Source organism: Hibiscus syriacus, unplaced genomic scaffold (genome assembly GCF_006381635.1).
Source record: "Hibiscus syriacus cultivar Baekdansim isolate YM2019G1 unplaced genomic scaffold, ASM638163v2 tig00111402_pilon, whole genome shotgun sequence".
NCBI lineage: Eukaryota > Viridiplantae > Streptophyta > Magnoliopsida > Malvales > Malvaceae > Hibiscus > Hibiscus syriacus.
Genome location: NW_024063082.1, coordinates 5,549,910 through 5,567,039, shown reverse-complemented (window position 1 = coordinate 5,567,039; position 17,130 = coordinate 5,549,910). Strand labels below are relative to the sequence as shown.

The window sequence follows — 17,130 nt, the reverse complement described above, 5'->3', positions numbered from 1 at the left end:
TTTTAATAATGTTAACGTGTCACCGTAAGATAATGTTACATTATAATTGAAAAAATATCACACCAAAACATAACATTAGGTATAAATTTGAAAAAATATAATTAGATGTCTACAACAGAATAAAAGTGATAGTTGAGTACTAAATTTATAGTTTACCCATAATATAATGGAAAACAATGGTGAACGTGAAGACGAAGACAAGGAGAGTTTGTCGTGTAGTGGATGTGTTTCGATTTTCTTCGACTTGTGTAGCTCCTAATCTAAGAAGTGTTGTTGCGTTTGGTATTTGCAGAAAAAGAAGAGAGCGCGTTTCAATTTAAAAACCACATTTCAGCCATGAGATGGATGCAGAAAAAAATATCTACAATTAAATAATTATTTTTGGGAGACAAAACAAAGCTTCGTTTTTGTTTGTTTACCCAAAGATTTTTGGTTATTTTTCAAACAAATGAATTTGAAAAAAAAATTTATTTATCGTCTATAAAATTTTGATTAAATAATCATATAATTTGATATAATAATAAATTTAGTTTTTAAAAATTATATATTTTATTAATTAAAATTTTAATAAATATAATCTTCAATATTTTAAATTTATTAATTTGATTTTAATTTAAAATACTTAATAACTTTTAATTTAAATATTTAAAAATATGTCCAAACTAAGTAATATCAGTGGGAAAATTATTGTTGTTATTTATTGAGATTCTAGATTCGAACATTATAAATATTAGGGATATGAACGTTAAATGTCAAATGATTAAGAGTTATCTTTAAACATATATTACTTTATATTTAATTCAGATTAATTTAAAAATATATATATATTAATTTAATAAATTGGAACCTAACATAACATTAATAACAAATTTGCAAAAAGAAAAAGCTTTAGTAACCAAAACATAAATATTATAATAGTAGAGTGAGTAAATTGATTGTTTATCCGGAGAAAACTTGCCCTCTCTCTCCTCTTTCTTTGTTAACTGTTTGACTCGAATGGAATGGCACTGCAGACTTTTGCTTGTTTTTTCTTCCATCTATTTATTTATTTTAATTAAGGGGTGGAAGTGGTAAGGAAAAGAAGGGAAGGGGAAGGAATCTGATGCCCCCTTTTGATGTGTGAGTGGGTGGTTCTGATTTTACCATAAAACTTTCTCTCATCTCTCATTTTCTTCCTGCCTTTTCTTTCTCTTCCCAAACGAAATCTCTTTCCTTTCAAAACTTTTTTTTTTGCCTTCAATCAAAATTCCCCAAAGGTAATCTCTTTTGCCCTAGTTTTCTCTTCTTCTACATCCGTCCTGCTTGCTGTTGTTCAAAGCAAAAGCTTCACTTGTTTTGAATTCTTCTTTTTTTCACTTAGGTTCTTCAACTTTCCAAAAGAACTATTTACTATATATGTTTACATATGATTTCTCCCATCCCCTTTGTCTTCTCAGCTCCTGGGTTCTTTTCTTGCTTAGTCCCAAGGTTAACAAGAAGGAGAATCTAGTCTGTGAGCTTAAAACTAGATTTCCTTCATGGGATCTGTTCTACTGTACGCTTCAGATTTGGGTTTTTTTTTTCCTTCTTGTTTGATAAAGTCATCTCTTCCTTCGTTTCATTTCATGCAGCTTTTTTTGCTTGCTGCCTCGTTCAATTTCTTACCCGGCTTCAAAAAATCTCCGATTTACATGTATTAATCTTCCCCTTTATTCTCTATTTTCTAATTAATTATGGTTTGCCTTTTTTTTCTATGGGATTTGGTCATTTTCTTGATACGTTTCACTTCTCTGGGTTTGCCCACATAAAATAACGCTCCCCCATGAACTTTGAGCAAAATCATTCCTTGCGGGTTATGTTCTTTGCTTTCCTTGATGAACCAAAACGCACATGCTTCGAATACACTCCTTTCCTTTCACATAAAATAACGTTCTTTCACTGCCTGATCTTCTCCATCTTTCTCAGTTGGGTCTTTCTACAAACTCTTCTTATTACCATCCCATCTTCTTAATTCTCTCTACTATTGCTGCAGGCTATGAATGAACGAAGATGCGAGTGGGATATCGTTTGATCTTGTGAAAAAAATGACAAGAGATACAACCGAAGAGAGGAAGAAGAGATCAGAGGGGAAAGTGTTATGCTGAAAATAAGGCGCTCTACCGTTGAAGAAAGAAGCAGTCTAAGTGTAGCTTGTGACTGTTGTGAAAACAGCACAAGAAGAGAGAAGCTTTTCATCAGATGTTATCCATTGAAAACCCTCCATCAGATCCCCCACATCCCTGCCAAGTTGTAGTACAGCTGAAAAGTGGTGGTGGTGAGATTGAGAGGCTTCCTCACAAGCTCCCCTTGCCTGAGGTAGATCTGCTAAAGAAGCCGTTTCTCGATAATCATCAGCATCAGCATCACACCCCACTCCCCAAGTTCTCCATAAGGTAATATAATATAATTTAACTAAGTTTGATTTTGACTTCTTTTCATTCAATCTAGTTCTCTCTTAAACTTGAGGAGGAACAGTAAACTTCATGCTTTTTTCTCTTATGGATTCTAACAGCTTTCCTTTGATCTCGTCGTAAGACATCTGTTGGGTCAGATCCAGAGTTTTATGTTACCCGGTGACTCAGTTCAACATGGGAACCTAAAATATTGACACACACCAAATCTTTGCCCCTATTTTGGTCTGGGGGAAGTGGGTTGGGAGGGGTACTTTTGGCCCTTACTTCTGATTTCACGTCACTATGGACATGTGATTTTATTTTTGGGAGCAAACTTCTGGGAAGTTCTTTTATTTCTCTTTGCAGCTAGTTGTGTACTTGTCCACTCTTTACCATTTCATGCAGAGAGTGCTTTCCATTTTTCTCTCTTTTGCCCAGGGGTAATTCAGTTTAATAGATCATTGAATCTTTTGGGTTTTTGTTTTGCTTGGCTGTTTCTTCACTGTTGATGTTTTTCCTCTCTCTTTTGAGTATTTGTTATGGTCCATGTGTCCCCCTCCTTCTTGACTTAACATACAATATCAGTCTTCTAGATTTCAACCTTTGATTACCCTAAGAAAAGCTCTTGAGTGGTCTATATTTGCTTCTTTCATTATTATTGACCCCTTTTAACATATAAATCTCTTTATGTATTTATCCCAGTTACTGACAACAGAGATCTTCTTGTACTGTAGAGATTTTGTGTTCACTGCTCGGGGCAATGACATCAAGAAGAATTGGCCGTTTTCTCCCAGGAATTTGCAGCTTTGTTTGAAGCATGGCTTGAAAGATCCATTGCCACCATTTCAGCTTCTTGGTACTGTAAGAAACCAAACCGTAGAGAGATGTGTGGTTGAAACCAATCCATTTGAGAAGCAAACTAAGAGAAAATTCGGTGACGAGCCATCTGGGTCAAACGATCATGTGGTACTAGAGTCATCCAATGATGCTTACTCAAACCATAACCTAGCAGGTACTTGCATAGACAGTAGCTCGTGCAGATCGGGAGGAGAACGTGGAAATGATTTACCTTCCACAACAGCAAGTGCTTCTGAAGCTGATATAGACTCAGTTCTTGTTAAAAAGCAGTCCGACTTATCATTAGAAACCGATACAATAGTGGAGGCATCAGCTGGAGTTCAAGCTGCTGGTAAGACCCGTAAGACTGAAAACGCAACCCGACCATCTGGGAAGAAGTGCAGATTAATTGTGAAATTTGGTGCACAGTTTGAACGTAACTTGACTGAAGATATTGCTTCAAGTTCTACCATGTTATCTGAATCCATGGCTTCTAAAGTTTGCCCTGTTTGTAAAACCTTTTCTTCCTCTTCCAATACCACCTTGAATGCTCACATCGACCAGTGTCTTTCTGATGAATCGACTCCCAAGTGGACAGTGGATTCTAAGCTTACCCGCCGTAGAATAAAGCCGAGGAAGATTAGAATGATAGTGGATGTATATGCTACTGCTAAACCATGCACTTTAGAAGAACTTGATAGGAGGAATGGTACATGCTGGGTCACTGCATCAAAGATCCTTAGCCAGGATTCTGAGAGACTTGAAATATCTGATGAAGGGGAAAAGCTAAGGGCTTCTTCTATTAATGCCAGGGATGTAGGTGCTGTTTATTTTGATGACAATGGTACAAAAATCCGTATTTTATCAAAGTCTAATGATGTTCCACTTATGTCAAAAGTCGGAGATGATTCTGGACCAATTAAAGCTTTCAAAGGGAATAAAGGAAACAAATTCCTTTCAACCAAAAAGAAAAGGCGACATTCCTCACAACATCACAAGTATCTTAAACTTGCTCCTCAAAGCCAAAAACTTTTATCGCATAAGGCTTGTTCTTCTACGGTATACTCTCTTTGTTATCTCCTTATCCATATCTTCTGCCCTTTTACCAGATTATTTTATGTTTCTTTCTTGGGTGCTTTTGAAGATTTTTTCTGCCTGTATTTGATGTTGAATAGCTGATTGGTTATCTTTTTAAATCCCTTTGGAAGCCTATGTTGCCCGAACTCTTCATTTCTCTTGAAGTTCTTATGCCCAATGTTTGCATCCAACAAATACGTTCGGAGATATAACCTCCAATGGTCTTCCAAGTAGAAAAAGAAAATATTTTTTTTTACCCAAGCCCGAGTAACATAGTTGAAAACACAAGTAATTTTTTGATTGAAAAATAAACAGTCTTATATGCCCTTAGTAGTTGAAAACATTCCATGTTTTTTTACTCACATGCTGCTAGAATAATAATAGGGTATAAAAAGGTGTTCTTGATGTAAAATATTTAACAGTTGCTATAATGTTTTTCAGCAGATGGTTGGAGGTCTAGAAGGGTACCATGGAGTAGCAAATACTTTACAGAGCGATGGACCAGATGTGCCAAAGCAAATCAAATCCAGTGATTCTAGAAGCTTTAGGGAAAGGGTGTGCTCTAAACAAGATTGTCTTTCAAGGAAGCCTAATAATCAAGCTAGAAATCAACCTTCGGTTTGCAGACGGAATGTTTTCCTGGAGTTGCAGGTTCAGAGGGATCAACCACATCAAGGAGATCCTATTGCAGAGAGAAATTTTGTTCGCAGGTTAAAAAGTTCATCTGAAATTGCAATTTCTTCTTCTGAAAAATGTAAGAAGAGAGAGAAGCCAGTTTATGAAGCCCCAGATATGAATGAGAAAGAGCGTTCTTTTGGAAGAAAGAGAGTAAGGAGTTCCTTGTGTGGAGCAAGAATCCGTAACAAGGTGGAGCTAAGATCACATAAGCAAAATGAAAATCACTTGAACAAAGACCATTCCCATCTAGGGAATGATCATTTGGTGAAATCTTTGAGCACTGGTGGAAATTGTTCATCTTCATTGAGCAAGATGGTTGATAATGATGCAAATGATGGCCATTCTTTTGCATTCAAACGCTTCAGATCCTCACCAAAGAAAAATATGTCGTCTGCTAGCAACAGGTCTTCCATGGGTAAATTTGGGTCAAACTTGGTTAAGAATCATTTAGTGACGGAAAGTCGACTGCGTTTTATGGAAGAAATCGGTGAAGATGTATCCTGGGGTCCTGAGACTGATCAAGAATGTGACTTGGTGCATGATAGTTCCGAAAATCAACCTGGAAGGAAAGAGATTACTGAAGAAATGTCATTTGGAGGAAGCAGCATCCAAGGAGCCCCATCCGGAGAACAAAGAAGAAAAAGTATTTCCAGTAGGGAGGAATGCATGGCTTTGAGCATACATTCGGCACCTAATTCTTCTTCTTCTGATGAGACGGAAAACACTGATTCTTCTGCAAGAAGTGAGAATACTCTGGATAAAGCTGATGGCTTGGAATCTTTTGAGGAGACTGTCACTAGTTTGAGTCACTCAGTAGAAACCAAGTCTAACAAATTGAGTAATCTTTCCGAGAATAGGTCCAATTCTATACAGACTCATGAGGATTACAGTGGGCCTTTGTGTGGGGGTGAAGGACTGGCTGACCTTACAGATCCAAGTTTTGTTGGTGAACCGCACATGTTTTGTGCTGAAGTTAGCCATAATATTATTGGACAAACAGGTAATATGGGAGGAGATTTGGATTCTGATGTGGCACAATTGAACTCTTTTCCTGAGGTTGATCCGATACCTATTCCTGGTCCACCAGGATCATTTTTGCCTAGTCCTAGGGCCATGGGCTCTGATGATTTTCAAGGGAATTCGTCAATGACCATCAGCCGAATTCAGTCCTCTCAGGATCAGCTTGATTTAATTGATGGGGAATCATCAGATTCACCCATATCTGTAGTGTCTACAATCTCTAATTCTCTGGAAGCCAGGTCAGATTCGAAGTTTGCCGAACCATTAGCATTTTTCGGTGATCCTGCAATGCTAGAAAATTATAGGTCTGGCTGCTCTACAGCCAAATATGAGCCTTTAGCTGAAAACGGTGCTGCATTTCCCTATACAAGAGCAGGACTAGAAAGAACCTTTAGAGGAGAGAAGTCTAGAGAGCATAGAACGTCTCTTGAAACGAGATCTTTGATTTTCAAAAATGATGATCAGCCATGCTCGTGTCAGAGAAAAGACAGATCATACCAGGGTTTTGCCCTAAATTATCAGGAGCCGCAACTACTAAGGCGACGGGCGACGGCTTCGATGATGGTCCCTACCATGGGAATGCAAATTTCTGCCAATCAAAATACAAGTCCTGATAACATGGATGCAAAACCAGAAACAAACTCTCTGGGCAGTAGTGCGGGTTTAGGATCCGAACAAATGGCTGTACCTGTCATGAAACCTCCTGCAGGTTCCATTGCTTTTGAAGGATTCCCTGGTGCTGGGGTCAAGCTTTCTGATCGCAGTAACTGTGATCCTGCTACCCCATCTTCTAATCCCGTTCTCAGGTTGATGGGAAAGAACTTAATGGTGGTTAACAAGGAGGAAGACACATCTGTGCCACTTGGTCAGAGTATTCATCTAACCCCCAAGTTTCCAACTTCGTATGGATTGACTACAAGCAATATTGGGAATCAAGGTGGAATACCCTTCCATCAGACAATGCCTCGGAGTTCTTTAATATTTGATCAGCATCCAAAAGATTTGGCAGGGCAACCTTTTGATGTCCAATTAACAAATGGCTATAGAAACCATGCAAATCTGGGAACACTGCAGACACAAGGACAATTTCCAGCTGGTGTGTTTTTTGATGAACGTATGGAATGTGGTCTGACAACCTCCATGGAGCTCTACAAATATGCAGGTGACTATAACATGCCAGCTCGACCGAGCAGACTGAAGAAGAAGCCAGGTCCGGTTATGGAGAAAGTCACAACTCTAGACTACCAACGTAGGAACGGTGATTCTGCTATTTCCAAAGAAGTAATTGTGATTGATGATTCTACTGAAAGTGAAACAAACAAGTTTTCCGACATTGCCAAGCATTTTGAAGGCTTGAGGGAAAGCTCACTGATACCAGCTGGCCTTTCAATGCCATTAGTTCCTAATCATAGTGTATGGCACATGAATCCTTTTTCTCGTTATAAGCTGGAAGACACTTTACGAGGTGACCTAACCATGGTACAAAATAATAACTTCAATACAATCCCTTCTGGTCGAGCCAATACAGTTCCTTTTCGGTGGGATTACACTTCAGAACGTTCCAGTGTGCCACAGCGGGCTCCTCTTATGGCTGCATCATCCTCAAGTGGCCATCTCAGACCTTCTGTTTATTATTATCCGAGTTTGTCTTAGCAGCTTTGGGTGTATGGGAAATTATTAGATGGTCTGCGCTGGGCATCAGCAGGTCTCATATCAAACTTGTACTGAATCTTGAGCTTCTCCATGACTATGCACTGATATAAGATTTCAGCCTTCAAGACGATATGCAACAGCTAAAATAATCGCAGTTTGAGTTTTAATAGATTCTGTGCAAGTTTAGCGTTTGAGATGTCATAGTTTGTATTTATTTTTCATTTCACTTACAGTTGAACAAACTTTTCACAGTTTTCGAGATTTCTGCTTCGGCAACTAGAAAGTTATTAGAAAGACAGATAATATAATATATAAGCAAAATCCTTGAATAAACCTGACAAAGGGCAGAGTTTAAAGTGTCCTTATATCAAGAATTTTATCTAATGGCTTGCATGCGAACAACGGCTGTTCATGTCAATTTCATTAATGAATGGCATAGGGATTATGATCAATCACCAGTTCTCTCTATATATTTTGAATATTTTGAAGTAAAATGTGGATATGTATATACATATATATGTTGAAATTAAGGAATGTAATCTGGCGAAATGTTAAATATCCGAGGATCATTAAATGTGGGAATATACATACGTGTTAGTAATGCGCAAGAGCTTTTACAGCTGAGGAACTGTCGAAGTGAGGGTGAAATACGTATCTGTATACATTGCATGACTAAATTTGCATGTCTGATGCATGCTATATATGATGCTCTTTGATATGAATATACAGATAAATGAATGCTACGTAAATGATTACGTAAAAATACAACACAATATATCTTGTGTCGAAGGACCTATGTAAATATAACAGTTATAGCAGTGATAGACATGCGTGCAGGATACCAATTAGAAGAACTAAACCAGAAAAAAAACGAAGAAAAAAGAAAACCAAAAGCAAAGAGATCTATATAGAAGGATGAATAGTAGTAGTAGTAGTAGTAGATATATATATATATGATGGAGATGGGGGTAATGATATTGATAGGGATATTCTTCTTGACTAGGAGACAAACGAGAAGAATAAAAAGGAGGAACGAGTGAAGATAATTGCTTCTTCACTGTAAAGATGATTTATATACTGCCATGGCTACGTACGTGTGTAGTTTTCATTGGTTGTTATTATTATCGACTCAGCCTCAAACAAACATACATGAAATGAATCACGTTTGGCTGTCGTTGCCAAATACGAGTAGTGTGATCCTCGGCATTTTGACGAAGTGAGTCGAGTACAATCCGAGTCATGATTTGAAATGTTGTGTGGTCAAAAAAACAAAGAAAGACTGATAGATGTAGAGAAGGAGAAAGTGGTGGGGTTGGTTTTCTCGGACTAGGCACTTACAGCTTCCTCGGAGCTGCAGTAAGCGCAACTACAAATTATATAATCATAAATAAATAAATATAATAATGGTAATCACCCATCATATATAATTATGTCCTTTTTTTCGTCTCTTTATTTTAATAAGATCCGTGTAAGAATGTCAAAAGATTAAGGTAAATTACACTAGTAGTCCCTAAACTTTTAGATAATTTTAAGGTAATCACCCATCATGTACATTTGATGTGCAATAAAATAATAAATAAATTATTCAACTTGAATGGTCCCACACACACCCAAACAACTAACTAAATAGTAGCTATTATAAATTGGAAAGGGGGGAGGGCAGTTTGGTAATTAAAAAAGGCTACATCCATCTTCTTCTGTTGTGTCATTTCTGAAACATGGGCAGCCCTATTGTCTCAGCGTGGGCCACGTCTACCCATGTGTCCCCCGCCGCCCACCTTCCTTTTCATTTACTCTTTTACTTTCACTTAATAAGTCATTTTAATTGTACCACTTGTAGTACTTAAGTAATTCCTATTCAAGTGAAAACAAGTTACAAGTATATTTTTAAAAGAATTACTCAGTAATAATTTATACCGCACATTAATTTTAATAGGTAATTTTTTATAAGTATATTTTTAAAAGAATTACTTAGTAATAAATTTGATTTTTCTTTTGTCCTCTTAAGACAAATCTTGTGGAGATGAATTTATCCTTATTAATTTGGATAGATTTATATGGCATATTTAATATTTTTACTTAGTAATAAATTCTGATAAATAGAAGACACTTTTACTTATCAGATACACTTCAATACCGATTTAACATAATATTTTTAGAAATCTCAATAACTATTTGATCGAATATATCTCGATGAATGCGTTTAGTTATCGATGCAATATTCAACATATTTTGTTTCACCTATTCTTAAACTTGAACAAAAATAATATACACCAGTACTATCAAATTCAATATTTACTGTACAAATACTAATATCGTCTTCTACTTTTCTCCAACAGTACCACCACACGTATACTGCAGTCTTCGTCATCAGTTATGTTATACATACCGATGTCATCTTCTAAATCTTCAAAGCTTCTATTTAGGGGAAACAAGCTTAAGCAAGGATATAGAATTAAAAAGTCTTATCCACTAAACCAGGTTTTATATCTGTAAAAAAGTTCAGCCTTTGTTCAAGTTTGATTATCTCCCTCTTATCTCATTCTTTTTATTTTATTTAACGTGTCACGTATCATTATTTTATCATAGAATTGTTAAATTATATATAATTAGATTTATAAAATTTTGATACTTCTTAATATCTTATTAAATTATTTTTAAATTAGAATTAAACTAATAGAATACGTGAGTAGTAAAGATTTAATATATAATTATTTTAATTTTTAACTATCTTGTTAATTTCTTTGTTACATTTTAATGAAAAACGACTTAATTGACATCATTTAAATAATTATATGACTTAATTGAAAATATTTATAGATTATTGGTCAGATAAAAATCTAGATAATAGTTAAATGGTCATCCATGTATTTTATCCTAAAATATGCCTGCCCCTATATAACTGCTAATCCAACCACAGGGGTTTACATTTTCTTCGGTTTATCATCACTGTAACCTTCTTCATCTTAGAGTCTAAACCTTTACTTCCAGTCTATGACTGCTTGAAAAAAAGGTACCACTTTTAATCGAATATCTTTTTAATTACATCTTACTTTTTCACTTTGTTATATTTTCAAGAATTCTTTTTAATCATTTCAATTCAGTATGTGATATGCTCTCGTGATGTGTATTTATAGAAAATTTAAGCTCATTTGCTTCTTTGAATTCCTTAATTTGTATTCGAAATTGATGATTAATTGATCATCCAATGATGGGCGTATTTCAATTTTGTTTCACTTCATTGACTTTTCCCCCAAGTGGGAATACTAGCTGGGTTGATTTTATTTTTTCCTTCAAATTTTTAATTGATTTGGACATGGTTTTGGTGGAATGGTAGTTAATGTTTGGGGATCCTGATCTGAGTGTATCTTGTGTGAAACTCGATTTACAGCTATGGATTTAGGAAGCGAACGTTCTACACTTGAATTGGTTGAGGATAATGAAGCCGCTCAAAACACGATACATCATGCTGCTGATGACAAAATCAAGATTAAGCACGCTGATGATCACGGGAGTAAGGATAATGGATCGTGCACAAATGATGATCCGACACAGAGGTCGGATACTGATCAAACTGACGAATCCAATGCTTTGACAGCTGATAATCATGTAAAGGGTACTGCTGAAACTGTGCAGCCAATGCATTCACCTCTTGTATCAGTTAAATCTCCTGGTGCGTCATCGTCTCCTACCACCAAAGGGTATGGCTTGAAGAAATGGAGGCGGATTAAGCGAGACTTTGTTAAGGATGCCACTGTCACGATGAAGAGCGGTAAAATAGTGAAGCGAGGTTTGACTGGTTCCGCAAATCTGGATCCAAGTAAACCACAACACAGGGCATCACCTGAGATCAATCAGAACAGTGGATCCCCTCATGGACCAATGAATATGTTCATGATGCATAGCCCCAATTCAGATTCCATGTTTACTGTTGGAGCTGCTTTTGCTTCAGCTACAGATTCTGAAAATAGTGAGGACCGGAGTAGCAAGTCATCTACAGCGGCCAGTATGCCAAAGGTCAGATACGACCTGCCTTCAGTTTTAGGCTACGTTCATGAGAAACACCAGATGAATTTAAATGGGAACACCGTGGGTAGTTCAAGTCAAAGAGTTCAACAGGGAAGGGGTCGTGCTGAAAGCAGCAAGAAGGCCAGAGGAGTTAGGGTCAAAATCGAGAAGGAAAACTCTCATTCCAGTATGGAATCCGACTCAAGAAGCTCCAACTTTATCTTTACGCAGGGTTCAATTTCAGTGACAAGTAATGGAAAGAAACATAGAAACCCTGTGAATTATGATGGGGAAAATAGTGATGAGGCACAAGGAGACGAACACCAGATCAGTAAGGAAGTTCAAACTGCTTATAGGAAAGAAAATTCCGGTGACATTGAGGAGCTTTCACCTGATGATTTAGCTGCAGGATTGTCTTGGGAGGATAAAGATGAAAAAGGTGAGAATCATCAGCCTTCACCAGATCAAGACCCGTTGGTCCAGTCTATTCTTGCACTCCAGTCTGTCCAGGAAGCCCTTGAAAATGGTGAGTGTACTATCCTCCTGAAATTTTGGTTAACCTCCTCATTGTTTGTTTATATATTCTTTACTACTCATGGATACTGTATCATATCCTGCAAGTCTAGCTTGGTGATCCTCTTAATTTGTTCATGTTTTAGTTAGCTTATTTATTTGGAATTTCGGAAATATTTCTATAAGTACTTAATGCAACTGATAACAATGTCCTCATCATTGGGGCCAACTTTGAAATTTTCAAAACCAGTCTCCTTGATGTTCTTGGCTGAACTGGTATCTGGTAGTCTTAGATAAGTCTAGAATAAACTTCGTAATGGGCAAGTAGTGCTGCGGTTAACATGGGCTGTAAAAAGCTAATGCGAATAGCATAAGGGAACTTCAGACTATTATTAAGTTAGTGAACTAGTTACCAATAATTCACTATTGATAGTAATGGTAAGTATCTGGTAAGGTCTGATTGCATCAGGAATAAAGTTGGACTAGAAAAGGACATTTGGCAAGAATTGGTCATTATAAAAGAGTAATTATGTTCTGTTCATATGAGAATTGCACCAATTGATTTTTGCGGGTTTGTGGTCAATGCTACAATGGCACTGCCACATTTGTTTCAGTAGTCTTCAATGCATCATGGATATTTGTTGGTTAACTTCATCATGTGGAAGAGTCTTGGACTTCAGCATAAATGTCTTCATTGTTGGTGAAGTTAAATTGTTAATTGTCTATTTTACCCAAGTACTGATCATTTCATCTAGCATAATTGCTGACCATGTATGCCCCCTCCCCATCCCCATGCAGAATTGCACAAGCTAGGAGATATAGGCAAGGAACCTCTACATGATGGTTCAGTTAGCATTAACGGTGTCAATGTGGGTTCTGCTTTTGCTTATGAGGTCATCCATGAAACTTGCTCATCTGACCAATTAGCTTCTGAAAAGATAACAAATGGTACTTCAGGTTCCCTGGAAACTCAGGTATTCACCTTAACACACAAAGTAAAATATTTGGAGAGCAAACTGGAGGAAGCAAGGGTTGTACTTCGGGCGAAGGAATCAAGAATTTATGAACTGGAAACCGTACAAAGTAGCAGGTTACAGAAGGAATCAAGCACTGCAGAGTTGCAACAAGATAAATATAGAGAAATGGAACTGGACCTTGAGGGCCTCTTCCAACAAAAAATGGAATCCGAAATCGAATTTCTAGTTCTAACCAATGAAATAGAGAAGTGGAGAGGTGCAGTATTTGAAGAACAAACAACATTGGCTGGAGAACAAGAGCAGATGTTGAATAAGCTCGGGGAGGTAGAAAGCAAGGCTGTAATGCTAAAGAAACAAGCGAAGGAGTTGGAAAAGTATCACGGGAACATATTAGACGTGGAAGAGGTTCTAAAGATGCGCGGGAGAGTATGTAAGGTTATGTCATATTTTTTCACACAACTGATATTACTGGTTTTAGTGTTCTTATTCCTTATCTGGCAGATATCAACCCATTCAGAGGTGGTTGTCCCCACCTGAGTTTTAAGGAAAATAGGTCTTTTCCCGTCTGTGACTGTATGTGTATTCTAATGTGTCTAGGCAATGATCCAACTAAGTGGAATCCCTTTTTACTTGATTTGAGCTATCTTCTCGATATTACTATTTTGCCTACAAATACAGGGTTGTTTCTTTTCTGTGAAAGTATGTATATTGCAATTCTAAACTTCTGGCCATGGAGGAGTGCTGCCTGCCGGTGGCTTGGCTTTGAGTAGTAGGGTTAGTCTATCTGAGCAAGCCTCCATTATTTTTCTATTTACAGTTAAATGTATGAGACAAAGATTGATTTCTTTTACCTACCATCAACTTTTATAATTTGGAGATGAAGGGGATAAGGTGAATAAGGTGACAGTTTACACATTGATTCCAAGGTATTCAAAGTTCAAATAAGCCGGATTGTGCTAATATCGCTTAAGATTCGTAAGTTGGATTTACAACCCAACATTTCATTCGCTTTCCCTGGAGAAAGTACAATGAACCCAACTGGTTTAGAAGTATATGTTCATGTAAATGTATTATCTCCATATGCCTTCCAATTGCATATTTTCTACCAGAAAGCATTTTACCAACTTCACTATGCATCTTTTATTCTATAGCACTGGAATACCAACGAGTGTTATGTTCGAAACATTGTTGTTGTAATCTCGAATTCCGAACATAAAATGGACATCGACTATAAAATGAAACCACAGCACTGGAATGATGTTCTAGGCTTCTAGCATTCTGATTGACAAATATATAACCACATTTTACAGACATCTCCCATCCAATGTTTCAGCAATGGTGATCTATCTGTCGTCATCCTTCATCCCTTTCTCCTCATAAACCTACATTCCAATCAATAAATGTCATTTTGGGAGAGCTCCAATACTTGAATGAAACGATACAGGAGTAAACCTGCAGAGACAATCCAATATACAGATTATATTCCAGATAAATGGCTACTTCCACCTGTTTCTCGGCTTCTCTCAGATTACTCTATAGGTGTCCAACCTTCTTATAGATGACTTTATCTTCCCCTTAGTGCATGAGTTTGAGTCCATCATAATGCTTGCAAAAAAACACATTATAAACACTCCTGTTTCACTTCGGCCTGGAGGGATCTTGTAAACCTAACTGGTATCTCTTTCGGTGTCGGGTACATTGCTTGGTTCATGCATTCAAATATTATAAACAAATCCCCATTTTTGATTTAACAAGTCAAATGATACATACTTTAAAAGCCTAAACAAAAATGAAAAAGGACGACCAGCCTCCCATCTCATGCATCATCATTCTAAATCATATCAAACAAAAAGGCACTGACTATGAAGCTTGCAGGTTAGTAGTAGGTTACAAACTCCGCATCGATGAAGAGAATCAAGCAGTAAGTAACAAGGATGCATTAGCATAAACTGAAGCTTATCTACAGTAATTGTGATCGTTCAAATTAGGGAGGGAATGAACAAGCTTTACTAGTTTACTTGTTTCTTTTTTTTTTCAATGCAGAAAATGCTACAATTAAACACCAAGTGTATGCTATGTACATCGAGACCTTTATATACGAAAAAACAATCAGTCAAAATAAAGCGTTAACAATCAATTAATTTTCAAGTATGATCTCAATAAAGAAATTGTATACAAAATTACTCATAATTTGATTATTCTGTAAAGTTACTTGTATACATAATGTTATAATTATCTATATTTAATTTATTGATTAATCTGAATGAGTATTATAAAAAATTCATTATGAGATGACTCTTTTAATATAATTTACTTTATTCATAACGTTAAAATTTAAACTCGAATATTATTTAAAGGATTATATCAATTGATAGTTAATAAACAATATATATTTTTAAAGTGTATTTAAGATTTTATTTACTGTATAATTTTTTGTATATTAAAAAGTGAAATATTTTTACATAATTTTTTTGTTATCCTTCTGGTTCCAAAGCTTCGTCTTGATTAATCAAGATGGACATGCATCACACATCTGACTTTGATGGGTGAGTCTCCCATTAGGGTTTTTTTTTTTTGCATATACAATGACTCAAAATCGAGACCTTATTTAAACGATATCAAACTATATACCACTTAAACCAATCCTTGTTGATGAAATATTTTACATATTTAAATAGCATATTATGTGTAAATAATTTTATGGTGAATTTTAGCATGTATCAATTTTCTATTGCATTTTTTATTAATTATATTTTACATTTTAATTATAATTTGCTAATTATTAATATTTGAATGCACAACCCAACGAATTAGATAGTTAAGATATTTATTGTTATTCTTTGATGATTAAGATATTTATTGTTATTCTTTGAGTTTCGAATTCGAGTATCATGTATACCAAGGTATCAACGTTCATTGTAAAAAATATTAAAATTGTTTAAACAGATATTACATTATATTCATCAGATTTATCCAAATAAAATATAGTTGAATAATTAAGTTGATTGAGTTTTTATTTATTAGCATCATTGTTGTTGTAATTTACATGGAGATGTCAGTTCCAATACGAGTAAGTAAAAAAATATTTAACTACTAAAATAATTTAGTTATTTTCAGAAAAATGATAATTAATTAACGTTAATTTTATAAAATTATGAACACGAACCCTTCGAATTTATAAATAAGCAACCATAGGAAAATAAACATAATCGTTAAACAACCCCCCCCCCCCAAACACACACAGAAATAAATAAGGAAATTAAACCTACAATCGAACCCAGAAAAATCAAAGCAAAAACTATACAACTTTTTACAAAAGGGGTTATATAAGAAAACAAAGAAAGCCATATGGTATAGATTACATAAACAACACGAGTTTTGAGAGTCTTCAACTAAAGAATTTAGGATCATAGCCATTGCTGGAGGTAGCCAAGATATAGTAGGCAACGATATGACCAATGGAACCCCAAGCAAGAACATCCACGATGTTGAATCCCACGGGATCGTTGGATTTCAAAAGGCTAGCATACTCTTTAGCTCTCTTGTCACCCGCTTCAAAAATGGGTCAACCCGTTTTGCTCCGGCACTTGCTTCGCCACGTTCTCTCTTTGGAAATTGAAGAAGACGAAGCGACCCAAGAAGAGGGACAGACCCGTGCTCAGGCTTATAACCACGGGGGCGCTCAGCTCTGCCTTCACACCACCACCACCACCCAGCTTTCTAGCAGATGAAAAGTTTGAGGCGAGCTTGGATGAAGGGGACTTGCTTAGGGGCCTGAGGCCTTGGAATGATGGGGGGGCAATATTGGGGCGGCTGCCATGGGCGGTGGTGGAGAAGATTGGGGTTATCAAAGCTGAGGCTGAGGCCATGGGGGTGCTTGCAGAGTGTGAACTAATGGATTGAGAGAAATTAAATAAGTTTTGTAGGATATAAAGAGGGAAACATGGGTGGATTTG

General features: G+C 36.3%; 2 protein-coding genes and 1 pseudogene across 4 annotated transcripts; 2 read left to right on the top strand and 1 right to left on the bottom strand.

The window, feature by feature from the left end:
- Positions 1-1,110: 1,110 nt before the first annotated feature.
- LOC120162373 lies at positions 1,111-8,041 on the top strand. Of its 3 annotated transcripts, none has more exons than XM_039172531.1 (5): positions 1,111-1,256; positions 2,012-2,411; positions 3,146-4,307; positions 4,767-5,299; positions 5,348-8,041. In XM_039172531.1, exons 2-5 carry the CDS (start codon positions 2,218-2,220, stop codon positions 7,674-7,676), a joined length of 4,218 nt encoding a protein of 1,405 aa, XP_039028462.1. In that variant the 5' UTR covers positions 1,111-1,256; positions 2,012-2,217; the 3' UTR covers positions 7,677-8,041. The 3 variants fall into 3 exon arrangements, with proteins under 3 accessions (XP_039028462.1, XP_039028463.1, XP_039028461.1); XM_039172532.1 differs by lacking the exon at positions 1,111-1,256 and having other exon boundaries at positions 1,754-2,411; positions 4,767-5,186; positions 5,217-5,294; positions 5,343-8,041; XM_039172530.1 differs by lacking the exon at positions 1,111-1,256 and having other exon boundaries at positions 1,754-2,411; positions 4,767-5,294; positions 5,343-8,041.
- Positions 8,042-10,616: 2,575 nt separating this feature from the next.
- On the top strand, positions 10,617-13,808 carry LOC120162376 (WPP domain-interacting protein 2-like). Its single transcript, XM_039172534.1, has 3 exons — positions 10,617-10,689; positions 11,068-12,210; positions 12,996-13,808. Exons 2-3 carry the CDS (start codon positions 11,070-11,072, stop codon positions 13,709-13,711), a joined length of 1,857 nt encoding a protein of 618 aa, XP_039028465.1. The 5' UTR covers positions 10,617-10,689; positions 11,068-11,069; the 3' UTR covers positions 13,712-13,808.
- A 2,654-nt stretch (positions 13,809-16,462) lies between these two features.
- Positions 16,463-17,074, bottom strand: LOC120162377 (annotated as a pseudogene).
- Positions 17,075-17,130: the final 56 nt, after the last annotated feature.